Source organism: Gobio gobio, assembly GCF_949357685.1.
Source record: "Gobio gobio genome assembly, chromosome: 4".
Taxonomy (NCBI): Eukaryota; Metazoa; Chordata; class Actinopteri; order Cypriniformes; family Gobionidae; genus Gobio; species Gobio gobio.
This window is the reverse complement of record NC_137100.1, coordinates 30,475,459-30,490,539: the sequence shown is the minus strand read 5'-3', so window position 1 is coordinate 30,490,539 and position 15,081 is coordinate 30,475,459. Positions and strand designations below refer to the sequence as shown.

Sequence of the window (15,081 nt, the reverse complement as noted above, 5' to 3'; positions counted from 1 at the left end):
ATCATTGCTGAAGAGATTGGCTGATAGGTGATAAGTGATAACTGAGCAATCTTCCCATCCACAGCTATTGTGCACTACTTGTGACAGAGGTACCCATTAATCAGTAAGTTTCCCCTTGTTGTTATGTAGATTCAGCAGCACTCTAATTCTGACCTGCCACAAAGCTTGGCAATGAATGTAAACAATGTGGAATGTTGTTACAGAGTCAAGTTATAGGATTAGATTACATGCACTGACGTCCTCACATAGACGTACTGATAGTAAATTCAATATACACTGTTCTTAGTGTTTTCGACGTGAGAGTGAGTGAGCAAGGCCATGCAGTTCAATGCATTCATGTTGTTTACTTGGTATTGTATAGTGTTCCCTATAGTGAAAATGTGAGATTGCTTATTAAAATAAGAGTTCGTTTTGTTTTATTATCCTTTATAATTGAGTATGTAAACGTTTTAAATGTATTTATTCACAAATCTAGGTCTAGTCAGCTGTTAGAATCGTGGTTTGGTAATTAAATCTAACATGAATTCATTCAATCTTTGAACACTTAGAAGGCATAAGCACTACTTGCTAGTTAATAATAATAAGGCATACAAATATTTTAGGCTGTTCATTTAGCAACATTGTTTTTTGTTACATGAGTAATATCATCTGTCGTGAAGTCATCACGTGCTGGTGGGTCACATGCTCTGACGTGTTGTCGGGGGGCGGGATCTAAAGACCTGTATGCAAGAGTCTCGACCAATGAGAGATCTAGGAATTTGCCTTCAGCTGCACTATAAACTTGTGGCCGTCTGCGGCAAAAATATTTTCTTCGGGATTCAGGACTACAGGGTGAGTCAGGAGTTTTTAAAGCTCTCCGAAATCTTGTGTTGTTTTTACGTTTGTTTTCAAAAAAGCGTCTAACGTTTAATGGACCTTTTTAAAGCAAACTTGTTATATACATCTTTGTTTAGTTTTTTGTTGCTTTATACAGAACAGAATGGAGCTTGTTAGGTCGCTCGGTTGCTGATACATTCTTATGAACTGTAACGTTAATACAAAATACATTCTTGAGACACACGGTTACACCTTCGTTTAATAGATGGGTAAATCACAGCGCTTTTTTCTATAGCCATTTATCTAAAATTGTTCCAATAGTTTCTTTTTCGATTTCCGTGGCCTGGTTTCGCTCTTTGTTTTCTTTTCCTGGGAAACTGGGCTGCAACCATCCAGATCCCGTGACTTCTGCTGCAAAAGGAACACCGTATTCTCTTCTGTATTCAGACCGGTGTGTCTGTCCGGAGGCCCGTGTTGTGAACAAATATATTTTTCGAAGATATACAGATATCGATATAGATTCGTTTCTGTTCGTTTTCATTAACGTTACTCTCGGTGGCTTTTATTACTATTCATAACAACGTTATAACTACATCTGTCTGCTGGTGGTTCTTTACACGGTGTAAACAAATATGTCGCGGCGGTAATCTGATCTCACGACACTTTGGAAATATACGCCTGTTCTTTTAAATATACATACACGTTTAATTATACAGCAGCGAGGTGACTAACTAACGAAAATTTGGCATGACATTTCAAGCAGTTTCCTCATTTTAAATGGGTTTATGCAGCATTAAGAGCATATTAATTACAAATAATTCCTATTCGGTACCATAAGATAAAAAATTGGAATTCTGACTTGCTAATTCATGATAACGAGTCGAAATTATGAACTGGTAATAATTCTGGTCTTAAAAGGTCGAATTATTCCCATAATTTAGATTTTTTTAATCTCACGATTTTTTCTTTTTCTCTCATAATTTCGATTTTTTTTTAACCTCATAGTTATGACCCTTTATATTATAATTATAATCCATCAAAGACACTGAATATTTGTACTAAAAATGTCTCAATTCAAAATATTAGAGCTAAAATGGTGGTGAAAAACAAACAAGCAAACAAACACAAAAGAACAGCAACTTTTACATGTTTTAATTTGATATCTTTACATGGAATAAAAAAAGTTCATAGTCACTTTTTGAAACATGTCTGACCTGTTGTTGTTGTTGTTTTCCCCCCTGCAGCGTTTTGATCATGAGGGTGTATTTGGCAGCGTTCACGTTGTGCCTCAGTGCAGTATTTGCTGCTCCAACTCTGGACAAGCAGTTAGACGACCATTGGGAGCAGTGGAAGAACTGGCACAGTAAAAAATACCATGAAGTGAGTGTTAAAGGTTCATTGCTGGCTTTAAATTAACATGAACAAGTTGAAAACGGAGCAAGACGTGGAACTCTGTGTTATCTCTTTCAACACAGAAGGAGGAGGGGTGGAGGCGAATGGTCTGGGAGAAAAACTTGAATAAGATCGAACTGCACAATCTCGAGCACTCCATGGGCGAACACACTTACAGACTCGGAATGAACCACTTTGGGGACATGGTGAGTTTAGAAGTTTATTTGAGGCGTATGCACACTGATTTATGAAATTCCTTCAATTCATCAATGTATTCTATATCTACAGACTCATGAGGAGTTCAGGCAGGTGATGAATGGCTTCAAGCACAAGAAGGAGAGACGAGTCGCTGGAACCTTCTTCATGGAACCCAACTTCCTGGAGGCCCCAAACAAGTTGGACTGGAGAGAGAAGGGATATGTAACTCCTGTGAAAGATCAGGTGAGATAGCTGCCTTTATCTTAAATAGCTAGAAATGATATACAATTGAATATGAGCCACAGCTCATATACAAACTCCACACAAACACAAAAAACTGGTCTGACCACTATGGAAATTAGACCTATATGATGTGTGTAAAAGATCATAGTTGTCTTTCCAGGTATACACAGAGAAAATGTGTCATAAATAAACCGCATATAATCTATTAGGCCATTTAAAGTAGTCTAGTCTAAACTAGTGGTAAACTATTTAGTAAACTACTAACCTTTTGGTCACTTTAGATTAGGGTCCAATTCTCACTATTAACTATTAACCACAACTTTTTCCTCAATAAACTCCTACTTACTGCTTATTAATAGTTAGTTAGGTCGTTTTTGTAGCGTTTAGGTATTGGGTAGGATTAAGGGATGCAGAATAAGGCATTAATATGTGCTTTATAAGTACTTATGAACAGCCAATATGATTGTAATATGCATGCTAATAAACAACTACTTAATAGTGAGAATTGGACCCTAAACTAAAGTGTCACCAACCTTTTTAACTCCAAGCCCCCCTTTGTGCACAACAATATTCAAAGGCCCACTAGCCAAAATATAATTTTAATCAATAGGCAATCACAGATTCTATAAATTAAAAAAGTAATTCAAATAATTTATATGAAAAAATAACTAAACAATTAAAAAAATAAAATAACTTATTCACTATTCCATAAATTTTCTTGTTATTCACAGTATCTACACAATAAAATATTTTACAGCTTTCCATTACTAGTGACTAGTTGCAGTTATTCAAAAATAAACATGGTTTATTAATTTACATGAATTTTCCAGGTCTAGAAATTGCATTTTTAAAATTAGGCAAGTTTTTCAAGACATTTTTTTCTTTAAAGAAAAAAAAAAACATGTTGAAGGGGGAACCAAAATAAGAAATATCTTAATTATTTTATGCCAAAATTATAATGGCCCCGGCCCCGTTTAATAATCGCTGTTCTAAAATATTTTCAAATGCAATATTTTCAGGGTGAGTGCGGTTCTTGCTGGGCCTTCAGCACAACTGGAGCCATGGAGGGTCAGATGTTCAGGAAGACTGGAAAACTGGTGTCTCTGAGCGAGCAGAACCTGGTGGACTGCTCCCGTCCTGAAGGCAACGAGGGCTGTAACGGAGGCCTCATGGACCAGGCCTTCCAGTACATCAAGGACCAAAGCGGCCTGGACTCAGAAGAGTCCTACCCCTACTTGGGAACTGTAAGTTACATAACTCTTTATTCTTCTGAAATGACTCTGATTAATTGCATAAAGGATTACCATAACACGCATGCTTTGTTTTTACATTTGTTTTCAGGACGATCAGCCCTGCCATTTTGATCCCAAAAACAGCGCAGCCAATGACACCGGATTCGTTGACATTCCCAGTGGAAAGGAACATGCTCTGATGAAGGCTATAGCCGCTGTGGGACCGGTGTCTGTTGCTATTGATGCTGGACACGAGTCATTCCAGTTCTACCAGTCAGGTGTGCATATTTCTCACCACTAGTTGTTAAGCTTACTAAATGACAGAGTTTAGTGAAGGAGAAGCCTGTGGGTGTGAACTAACGGATGTATATCTCTTGTTATAGGCATCTACTTTGAGAAAGAGTGCAGCAGCGAGGAGCTAGATCATGGCGTTCTTGCCGTTGGTTATGGTTTTGAGGGCGAGGATGTTGATGGCAAGAAGTACTGGATTGTCAAGAACAGGTAAGAAGATCATTTATACTGTACGTTCACATAAAACCCATGAATGGCCGATGTTTAAAGCCAGTGGTTTTAACCCAATGTGCCTTTTTTGTATTCTAGCTGGAGCGAGAACTGGGGTGATAAAGGATATATCTACATGGCAAAGGACAGACACAACCACTGCGGTATTGCTACAGCAGCTAGCTACCCTCTTGTCTAAGGAAGATACCTCTAATATCGAGACATTGTACCAGAAGGCCACATTAGTGTCTCGGATACCTGAGTGGTTCACTGAAATCCACTAGTGTAGTAAAAAAGGAGTCGCCTAACACAGGGGACCGTGTCTCGCAGCCTGAATGAGACTGTGAGAGAGAAACCTCTAGGCATTGTGTGACACTGTTTTAGGGACTATATGCAATTGTTTTGTTTTTTTTTGGTCATTTCAATGGCTTTGATTTAGTTGATTTTTGCCTCAATGTAAATACATGTTCTTTAGTTTAAGTCACAATGTACAAATGTTTTTTATTTCTACTTTCTGTATGATCAAATAAACTTTTAAACATGTAGCTGTTTTCGTTTGGCTTGGATTTATATTCTTCCAATAGTTCTATATATGGAATTTAAAAACATTATTTTGCCCATAACGACATACATTACTGTATAAAAGATTTTTTCACCAAATCAACATATTAGAATGATTTCTGAAGGATCATGTGACACTGAAGACTGGAGTAATGATGTTGAAAATTCAGCTTTGACATCACAGAAATAAATTATATTTTAAAATATATTCAAATAGAAATCAGATACTTGAAATATTTCACTGTATTTCCGATCAAATAAATGCAGCCTTGGTGAGAATAAGTCCCAAAAATAATCCCAAACTTTTGTACGATAGTGTGTATATTTTGCTGTGGCTTTACATACCATTTGCAAAACAAAATTATTCTTATCACCTCACTGCAACATTTTGTTGACTTGTGATTAGCAAACAGAAAATGAAGACTAGTGCAATTAAAGGGATAGTTCACCCAAAAATGAAAATTCTGTCATCCTCTACTCACATTCATGTTGTTCCAAATCTGAATGAGTTTCTTTCTTCTGCTGAACACAAAAGATATTTTGAAGAATGTTGGTAACCAGACTTCCATAGTATTTACTATGAGAAAGTTGACGACACCCTTTGACTTCCATAGTATTTTATTGTGGAAGTCATTGGCTACCGTCAACTGTCTGGTTACCAACATTCTTTAAAATATCTTCTTTTGTGTTTAACAGAAGAAAGTAACTCATACAGGATTTGGAACAACATGAAAATGTTCATTTTGGGGTGAACTATTCATTTTAAACATATTTTAACAGGAAGTTAGTTGGTTATGACTAAATGGTACTGGTTTCCAGTATTGCTTTCAACAACTTAAACCTAAGAAGCTGCATATCTGGGATCAATGTCAGGTTCATGAGGGTAAAAAAAAAAAAAAAAAAATACAGGTTTTCCAAACAGTCACATTCTATTTTTTTCTCCGCTGTATGTGTTGTGATCTTCAGGAGAGGTAAACATTAACATGGAGGGCTGTTCATTTGCTCAAGCAATACAATGTGTCCTATTTGTTTATCTCTTGGCATGTTGCCATTAAACGTGTCATAATCATGACCAGCAAACTTAGACTTTGTGGGGTGGAGATTATTGGGGTTTTGGCTCTTGTGCTAGAGGGGAGGGGTCTGTTAGAACAAGAGGGTTTAAACACTTTACCAACTAACAAACAACACATTGCTAAAGGCACAATATGTTCACATAAAATAAGTGAGGAAGAAAGATTGCGAAAGGGGTAGAAGACCAAATCTGAACGGGAAAGACCTTGAATGTGTGATTCGTGCAATAAGGGAAGAAAAAAATGATTTAAAATACTGGAAATTTAATGTGATTCTGTTTACAAAAGCATTGCTTCTACTAAAAAAGCTACTACTGTGATGTTTTGTATGTTAACTCAATGTCATGTGGGTTGTCAATGTGCCGAAATCTCTATTTTTTCTGTTTCTTGACAAAGGACAAGTACTCCTCCACATCATCTGGAGAGCCCCCCACAAAGGGCGCTCTCTGGTGCAGTCCCTCGGGAATAATATCCAGGACGCGCTGGGTGCCTGTCGTGGCGATGCCTCCGGCCTGCTCGATCAGGAAGGCTATGGGGTTACACTCGTACAGCAACCTCAGCTGATGAGCATGAAACATGTGAGACAAAAGAGAGCCATAGACGTTACATAACGCTGATAAACCCACAATGGAAGTTCTAAGGGTCTAAACCGTGAAGACTTATCCTAGTTTTACCTCCGAGTTTAAAGCCGATATGTTTCATTTTCTCTTATCAATTGTCAATTTTTGGGTCATGGAGTATTTTTTGAGTTCATTCAGAACGGATTCAATTTAGTCTTATCTGTGTAGAACAGAGACACTGGTCTGTGTAAATGCATATTAAAGTTTATAAACTGGCCTTTCTTGAAACGCAGCATGAACTGCAGATACTATATCTGGGTCACTGCTTTCATGCTATAGTGTGTATTTGCTCCAGTTTGTGGGTTAGGTCACTGCCCATTGTCAGGAATGACACAGCTCTTCAACCTCAAATGAGAGGTTATCTGTTATGGGAATACAACCTGCCTGCACCTGCTGTAAACCTTAAAGTAATCTACAGTATAAAACAGTGCATAGACTTATGGATAATAGAAGTGTTCTTATGCCTTGTGATGAAGTGACCTAGTCTGCTGCAGTGTTGTTATTGTTAACTAAAGCTAAAATGAATACGTAAATATTGTTAATAGAGTGCCGCAGGTATGACGTCGAAACTCTGAAGACTAAAGACTATAGACCATATTCACAGCAGCATGACTGGTATGAAAGCGAGGCTGTGAGGGATAGACTTACTGTATTTTCAATGGCATCCGCTTTAAAAGCTGTATTAAGCTCCTCTCACTTATAATTTTCCACTGCTCATGTTGTCTGGAGTTTTTTTGTCTACTGAAATTTCTTGGAAAAATGTTTTTTGCAGTATTTTGTCAGGAGAACAATCCAAAAACATTAAATAACAGTACAACCCACTGAAGCGATGTTTGTCTATCTTTCACAGCCTCGCTTTTATTCCTCGCTTATATTTTAAAGATGGCGGGCATTGCAGTAAATTAGAGCTGCGCTCCTCTTCGCTTTTAGACACACACACTCATGAACTTCCCCACATGGCAGGGGTCTCCAAACTCGGTCCTCGAGGGCCGCTGTCCTGCAGAGTTTAGCTCCAACCCCAAAAAAACACACCTGAACCAGCTAAACAAGGTCTTACACGGTCCTAGTAAGACACTGATCACCTGGTTCAGGTGTGTTTAATTGGGGTTGGAGCTAAACTCTGCAGGACAGTTTGGAGACCCCTGCCACAGGGGAATCCACGCCGCCATTTTGAAGTGCGTTCCACTTCATGAAGTGGACAAGTGAAGTTTATATGGACAGACCCTCGATTTTGACCAAGGGAGCAAGTCTGCTTCATATGTACACTTCAGGCAGCTCCATATACCACAATACAACAAGATTGTGACGTCACCGCAGATCGCGTTTAAGTTACCCCCACCACACACCACTATGAAATATTATTTTGTTATTTGAAACATCCCAAACACACCTATATACATTTAGAATGAAAAAGTAAGTAATAAGTCATTATTATTAATAAGTGATCAAGGGCTTAGGACGTTCCAATTCAGCCCATTGCAAGGGTTCCGCCAGTAGTGGGTACTCGTAAGCAATGACGTACATAGCGAGGGAAGGGCATAAAAAACGAACTGGAACACAACAAGGTCTATTATCACCGTTTCTTCTTTCCCGTCATCCGCCATCTTTGTTTACTCAAATCTATGATTTTTTTTATCATCATGTTTGTGGTCTCTCACGTTTTAAAAAGCTTATAAGATTTTAAAAATCTTTTAATGTGGGCCAGCCTTTACTCATTAGTGTTTCCCTTGAGATTTTCCCATGGGTTTTTATAACGGGGTTTTTCAGTTTATGAGTAAAATAAGGTCTGTGGTAAACATAACTTCACAGTACTCGGTACCTTATGTCACTCATAAATGGAAAAACTCCATTATTTGTAGGAACATTTCTAGGGAACCACTGGCCAATTAGTCTTCCGGGTTTTGACGTCATGGCTGCAGCACTCTAAGTTGAAATAAATAATATGTAAATATTAGATGAAGACTTAAACAAAAAAAAAACTTGAAAGGAAAAATGAGAAATGTTGCCTTGGCAACAAACTGAAATAAAATACGTTGAAGAACTAAAATGAGTAAAACTGAAATAAAAATGAAAGCTAAATATAAATATAAAAAAACTAATCAAAATGGCAACAGCACATAAATGTTACTAAAACTTTAAAACATTTAAAATAAATATATAAAAATAACAGGTAATAATAAATGCTATAATACATAAATAAAACCAAAATAACACTGAACACAACCATACTGTACTGTAACATAATATGGTAAAAGTCTTCATACTCATCATTTTATTATATCACTATCACCAAATGTGCTTTTTTTATGACCGGTTTCCACTTTTTTTCCCGAATATCTTAAAAACATGTGATCTCACCTTTCCTTTTGGACTCTTCTCATTGGCTGGGTACATGAATATGCCACCATATGCGATGGTACGGTGTATATCAGACACCATCGACCCAACATACCTGGCACCATATGGGGCACTGCCATCCTGTGAGACAATTACATTATATCAAACATAATACCAGGAGGACATGTCATCAGTATTCATAAGAACAAAACCTCAAATGATGTTCATATATTTGTGCTTTGAATAAGAAACTTTGATTATACATGATATTCTAGGCCTGGATTTGTGAACTGAAAATATTTCGACTTGCATCACAGCCTGCAAACAATCTAAAAAAACAAACATTGGTGGGAACAAAGGTCACATGAGCTTCAATAAAAGAGGATAGGAAAGCAGGAAGTAGTGTGAGAAGTTCCAGGAAACTGAAACCCAGCTGGACAGCTAAACACATCTGTGGCAGCTAAAACACATATTTGTACTAGTTAGTAAAACACCAACTAACCCAAAACCAAACCCTACTCCTAATTATATAGTAAGTACATGGTGTTAATATTTCTCCTCAGTACTTATTTGTATAATTGCACAGTAACAAGGACAAAAGAAAATAAAGTGTAACACAGACATCTGTCATCAAATGAAATGCCTCTTCCTTTAGAAAGATAGCATGTTTCTGACAACACTTCTAAGAAAACGAGTTGATAACATAAGGTACGTGATTAGCAAGTTTTACCATTTTGTAATGCAGTACTTTATCTAAGACAAGCTCTTTTTTGTTTGTTTACTTTTTCCTTCTTATCACCATCAGACTGCTTAAGATGATCTTAAAATGAAGAAACAAAAACATGTATTCCTGGAAACACAAGATCTCACATCTATTCACTACAAAAAAAACTTTAATAATTAACTAGCTGACCCACAGAAAACTCATACTCTGCATATTTTGTGATCACACTGCACCCAGTCGCTCTTGAATCAGTGACATATGCTGAGTCTATATGTTCCAGGTCAGAAAACAGAACAGGATTTCTTTCTGCAGAGGAAGTCGCTCATCACTTTCCAGCAATATGTAATGTGTGTAAACATCAGCTGATGCTAAGCACGGCTTTGCAGTCATGCAAGCTGTTGATCAGTCAGCAAGCATTATTCAGACTCACTTTGTTGTAAACTAAGTGATCTTCAGGCCAGCTAAGCAACATTCCCTGTTTTGTCGCAACATGTCATGAACATGTAAGTAAGGCTGTCACATGATGTGTTGTACAGAGCAAATCACCATGTGCACTCAACAGTTTGATTTGTGCTGTGCAAGTGTTGTGATCTTACGGACACATTTAGCTCAGAAAATCTCAGCTAGCAACAATAAGACTTTCCCAAAATAATTTACATACACAGGCAAAGCAACATACTTTGGCTATGTACTGTATGTCTCGACACCCACCTCTGGGTATTTCTTGTGCTTTAAATACTCATTGACTGCAGGCTCAAAGTACTTAGCATAGCCCTCATTGATACTGTAAATATTCCCCTTTTTCTTGATCTTCACATTTCTGTCTGTCAGGATGAATTCGCCAATTGCCTGAAGAAGAGGAGCATCAAAAAAAAAAAATCATGAGCTCATGTAAGTTACACAATGACACACAACTGTAGCCTACTGTATGTTAGAGAAACTAAATATAAATTAGCCAAAGATGAGGAATCAAAAGTAGTTCACTACAGCCACAACTCTAAAGATGTTAAGCTATAAAGAGAAGTGAAACAACTCCCACTAACATATTGTATAAGTATAAAAAAAAGGTTTCACAGTTTACTACATAACTATTTTTCTTTTTAAGACAATATTATGCTCGGTGTCTGTTCACTTTGCTCATAATAGTCGTTAAGCTGTAAATGATTCACTTGAATTACTTGAGTAGCCTATATACGGTGGCCATAAAACTCTGATCTCACGTCTTAACCTATACTTTAATATTTATTTGATAAAGTCCTAGAATCATTAATCATTATTAGTATATCGTTTCAGTAGATTGAAATTTTTGTGCGTACTGGGTCCAGCATGAAGAAGTTAACTCCAGTTCCTGTGCTGAGAGCCACTACCGTGGCGCTGCCGTAAAGAGCGTAACCCGCACACACGATCTGATTGCCTGGCTGTAGGGCGTCCTTGACGGTCGGTTCTCCATCTGAGGCCTGAAACAGACAAAACAACTGAATCAGCCGTCTGTCTACAAAGACAAAAGAGTGAATTTAGCCTCATCGTTATTATGAAATTGTACATGCACGTCAAGTTCATTCAACAAACCCAAATGACACCACCTAGAGTACATGTTTGTTACTGCAGTTATAATGTAATATTAAAACATAAACGTTCAAGACTAATAAGATAAGCTGTGCCGTTGCTATTCATTACATTCCAGTGCACTTAATAAAACACATTTAAAGTTATATTGAATTAATTGCTTAGCCAATATTTGTCATCAGGCAGGGTCAAATGCAGTCAGCATACCTCGTCAATCTGCATGGAAAAGTAGCACAAGAACACCAAACATCAAACCAATCCATCCCACACACAGATGACAAAAAGTTTACATGGAAACACAATTCTATTATTATTTTTTGCATTTGCTTATGGGTTTCTCGCATGCACCAAATGCACATGCAACTCCAATCTTGCAGTCAACAGATGCAATACAAACACTCACCCTTTTGTAGATGGCAAAGATGGTGCCAATGGGGGCCAAACAGTCAATGTTGGAGGAGCCATCCAGAGGATCAAAACAGACTATATACTTTCCCTGTGACAAACAGCAGTCTGAACTGAGTATGCAGTCGGAATGAGAGAGACGGCGACCTCATGTGGTAATTATCTGAATAAACTCAACAAATACGAATATTATAATTATCACTTTAGTAGGCCTGATGTATTGTTATACGCATTATTATTTATTCATTTAATTTTAATCAAATATTTATTTATTTACATAAAGCAAATTTATTTTTTATTTATTTTAATCTATTTAATAGATTAGTGACTAACTAATAATTTTGCCCAGGTTCCCATTCACAAAAAAAAAAATATATATATATATATATTTATTTAGATCTAATCTATTGCTTTATTCGTTTATTTTAATCAAATTATTATTATTATATTTATTTATTTTTTACAGTTTTTCTCTAGACTTTCTCCACGGACCCCCTGTATCCCCTGTGCGGCCCCCTGTTTGAAAACCCCTGTATTAGACATAAATAGTTTTCAGCAGCCATAATAACTAATTCTGAAACCACACAGACATTTCTAAGGTTTTATTTATTTATGCTTCAAGCTATTTTATTTTACCTGACTATAATCTTTTTTTACATTTGGATATATGTGTGATGGAAACTAATTAACTTTATCCTGTTCTAACCATTTTGATATCCAGATCGATAGATATATATATATATATATATATGTATATGTATATGTATATGTATATATATATATATATATATATATATATATATATATATATATTTTTTTTAGTTATTTATTTTTTTTAGTTATTTCGAGAGAGAGAGAAAAAAACACTGCATGCATGAATACAAGGACCTACCAGGAATTTAAACACTGCTTTCTAAACATCAGAAATCTGTCTTGGATTTATTATTTGTCTTCAGTCATCCAAAACAAGCTCAACGTTTTAAACAACGCATTTTGAGCTATTCTCTCTTTTATCCAATAACAATGTTTCCAACGAGCAGCAATACCATTTTATTATATACGCCCATTAATATTTACTTGTTTGACTAGAGTTCATTGCTGAAATAAAAACTTTCTATTCATTCAACATTTGGTTCATAACACAATCGTGAACATGACATCAGGTGTTAAAGGAATAGTTCAAAATATATTTTTTGTCATCATTTACTCACTCTCGTGTTGTTTCAAACCTGTATTAGGCTACTTTCTTTCTTCTTTGAACACAAAAGGAAAGGCCAGGGCCTGTCAGGCTCAAATAAATGACAAAAACACAGTTTAGTCAACATGATACAATTCCAAAATGTCTTAAGCTAAACCAATGAAAATATGTCATATTAGATATGTTCACATCCAAATATGACAAGTTTGACACTCATGATATTGTTGGACATGAAGTTACGTAACCGATCATGAAATGCCAAATTCAAATATGTACATTTTCAATATAGCAGAAACTAAATATTCAGTGAATAGAGACTTAACATTTTCTGAAAATGTGGCCAAAATTGATGAACAACTTTTGTGAAGCTTTTAATATGCACTAGGAGCTTGACTGACTCTCTTTATTTGCTCTTTATGAAAAGAGCAGCATAAACCTAACATCTTTTGTGGAAAGAAAAACATCCTACAGGTTTTGAATGACATGAGGGTGAGTAAATAATGACAGACATTTCTCTTTAGCAGTAAAAAATATACTAATAAACAAGACTTATCGCAATGCTCATACTCTTTTCTCAGCAGGTGTGTAGATGACGTCCTTGTTCTCCTCAGAAACCATCAAACAGGTGCCGTAAGAGGCCTGCAGCATATTGATGACCAGATCATTGGAAAGCACATCCAACTTCTTCTGGTCATCGCCTGTGACGTTCACCTGCCCGGCAAGGCCGTGACTGTGTTCAGTGAAACCAGAACATACTAACATTAAAAAGCAGAAACTGAGGTTCAAATGCCAAAACAGTGAATGCTGGGGTTTCCTTATTAATACAGAAAAAAAGGTGTCAAAATTGTATCTTTAGGGGTAAAACAGCTTGTCGCTGGGGCAGTACACTTAAAAGGACATCTTTGTACCTTTTTTACTCCTAAAAAGGTGCATGTTAGTACCTTAGAGTACACATACCTTAAAGTACGACTATGAACCTTTCAATGGTAAAAAAAAAAGGAACAAAGATGTCCTTTTAAGGGTACTGCCCCAGCGACAAGCTGTTTTACCCCTAAAGATACAATTTTGACACCTTTTTTCTCTGTGTGTTCCTAAATAATGCTCCCATGGCATTTACATATTACTGAATTAGAAATGAACAGCCTCACATGTAATGGATCATTTATATTAATGAGGTCATTATTTGTTGCTATGGTTTCTGATTTAGTTTCACACCTGTTCTTTGTTTTATTACCTTCCCTGTGCATAAAAGCCCTCAGTTTCTCTAAATTCTTTGTTCGGCATTGTCTGAGTTATGGATGTTTAACGTAAGTGGCTTGTTGATTTCTCCGTCCCTTCTTGCGCCTCAATATTTTGTGGATTAGGCTACTCACAGCGTAATACATGTACATACTTAGTTATTCCAATAACTGGGTACTACCCCTGAACCTACCCCAAACCCCCATGTTACCTCATACTGGGTACTGTAACTACACACATTTTGATTGGCTGAGCTGAACGAACTTTCACCCTCTTTTGCAGCATACAGTCAAAGCATGCCTTCATAACACAGTAAAGCATATTCATTCAAATAATTCAATGAAACTTACAGGTGAACGAGTCCAGCTTTCCTGACAGCAGATGAAATAGCTTTAACAGCAGTTAACAAGGAATTGATGAGCTGTGTGAGTTCTCCGGTGGCCCCCTTCGCCTTCCGCCCCGTCTCCATCACGAAGCGAGTGAGGGTCCATACGTCCACATCAAAGACCGACTGATCCGACATTCTTACAGTATCCGAGTGTTGCGGCAGTTGGACAGGCAGAGACTAACTGAAGAGACTCTATGCAGTCTTTTTACATACACAGTGAGTGGATGAAGGCCAGGGTTATATTGGTGAAGCAGATCAAGTGACAGTAGTATAGTCTGAATGCTAGTAGAGCCAGAGCTCAAAGAGCTCAACTTATAAAGCACGTTCCTTGGCTCTCAGTCTATTATTTATGTTCACTGTGGACACATGACATACACTCAGGGGTTAAAAGGTCATGGGTCGCAAATCAAAGCTCATGATTGTTTATGACAATCGTGTCCTAATGAACACTGGAGGTCTGTTTAATGGATCACATTAATACAACTGTGTATTTATTTATACGTAAATGTGTCCCCATAACTCAAAATCAAACCTAGAACTGTGACTAAACACATCAAACACGTTTAAAGCAAATGGATAAACAGCACACTG

The 15,081-nt window shown here is 36.9% G+C and overlaps 2 protein-coding genes across 4 annotated transcripts; one reads left to right on the top strand and one right to left on the bottom strand.

Annotated features, from left to right (window-relative positions):
• Window positions 1-743: 743 nt before the first annotated feature.
• On the top strand, window positions 744-4,927 carry ctsla (cathepsin La). 3 transcript variants are annotated; one of them, XM_079815088.1, is made up of 8 exons: window positions 744-831; window positions 2,061-2,196; window positions 2,292-2,414; window positions 2,497-2,649; window positions 3,669-3,893; window positions 3,991-4,159; window positions 4,265-4,382; window positions 4,482-4,927. In XM_079815088.1, the coding sequence occupies exons 2-8, from the start codon at window positions 2,071-2,073 to the stop codon at window positions 4,579-4,581; spliced, it is 1,014 nt and encodes a 337-aa protein (XP_079671214.1). In that variant the 5' UTR covers window positions 744-831; window positions 2,061-2,070; the 3' UTR covers window positions 4,582-4,927. The 3 variants fall into 3 exon arrangements, with proteins under 3 accessions (XP_079671214.1, XP_079671213.1, XP_079671215.1); XM_079815087.1 differs by lacking the exon at window positions 744-831 and adding an exon at window positions 1,211-1,459; XM_079815089.1 differs by lacking the exon at window positions 744-831 and adding an exon at window positions 1,250-1,539.
• Window positions 4,928-5,250: 323 nt separating this feature from the next.
• fbp2 (fructose-1,6-bisphosphatase 2) lies at window positions 5,251-14,712 on the bottom strand. The gene is made up of 7 exons (XM_079815090.1): window positions 14,453-14,712; window positions 13,431-13,593; window positions 11,664-11,756; window positions 11,011-11,151; window positions 10,406-10,543; window positions 8,992-9,111; window positions 5,251-6,573 (listed from the first exon to the last, which is right to left on the bottom strand). Exons 1-7 carry the CDS (start codon window positions 14,623-14,625, stop codon window positions 6,385-6,387), a joined length of 1,017 nt encoding a protein of 338 aa, XP_079671216.1. The 5' UTR covers window positions 14,626-14,712; the 3' UTR covers window positions 5,251-6,384.
• Window positions 14,713-15,081: the final 369 nt, after the last annotated feature.

What these genes read in the sequence shown, in the direction of transcription:
- fbp2 (XM_079815090.1), bottom strand. Translation starts at nt 14,625, where the DNA reads ATGTCGGATCAGTCGGTCTTTGATGTGGACGTATGGACCCTCACTCGC. An exon ending in AAAGCTGGACTCGTTCACCT is followed by an intron (nt 13,594 to 14,452) that starts GTAAGTTTCATT and finishes CACTGAACACAG; the next exon opens with TCACGGCCTTGCCGGGCAGG. An exon ending in AGCACAAGAAATACCCAGAG is followed by an intron (nt 9,112 to 10,405) that starts GTGGGTGTCGAG and finishes ATTGTCTCACAG; the next exon opens with GATGGCAGTGCCCCATATGG.
- ctsla (XM_079815087.1), top strand. An exon ending in ACAGTAAAAAATACCATGAA is followed by an intron (nt 2,197 to 2,291) that starts GTGAGTGTTAAA and finishes CTTTCAACACAG; the next exon opens with AAGGAGGAGGGGTGGAGGCG. An exon ending in ATTCCAGTTCTACCAGTCAG is followed by an intron (nt 4,160 to 4,264) that starts GTGTGCATATTT and finishes CTCTTGTTATAG; the next exon opens with GCATCTACTTTGAGAAAGAG.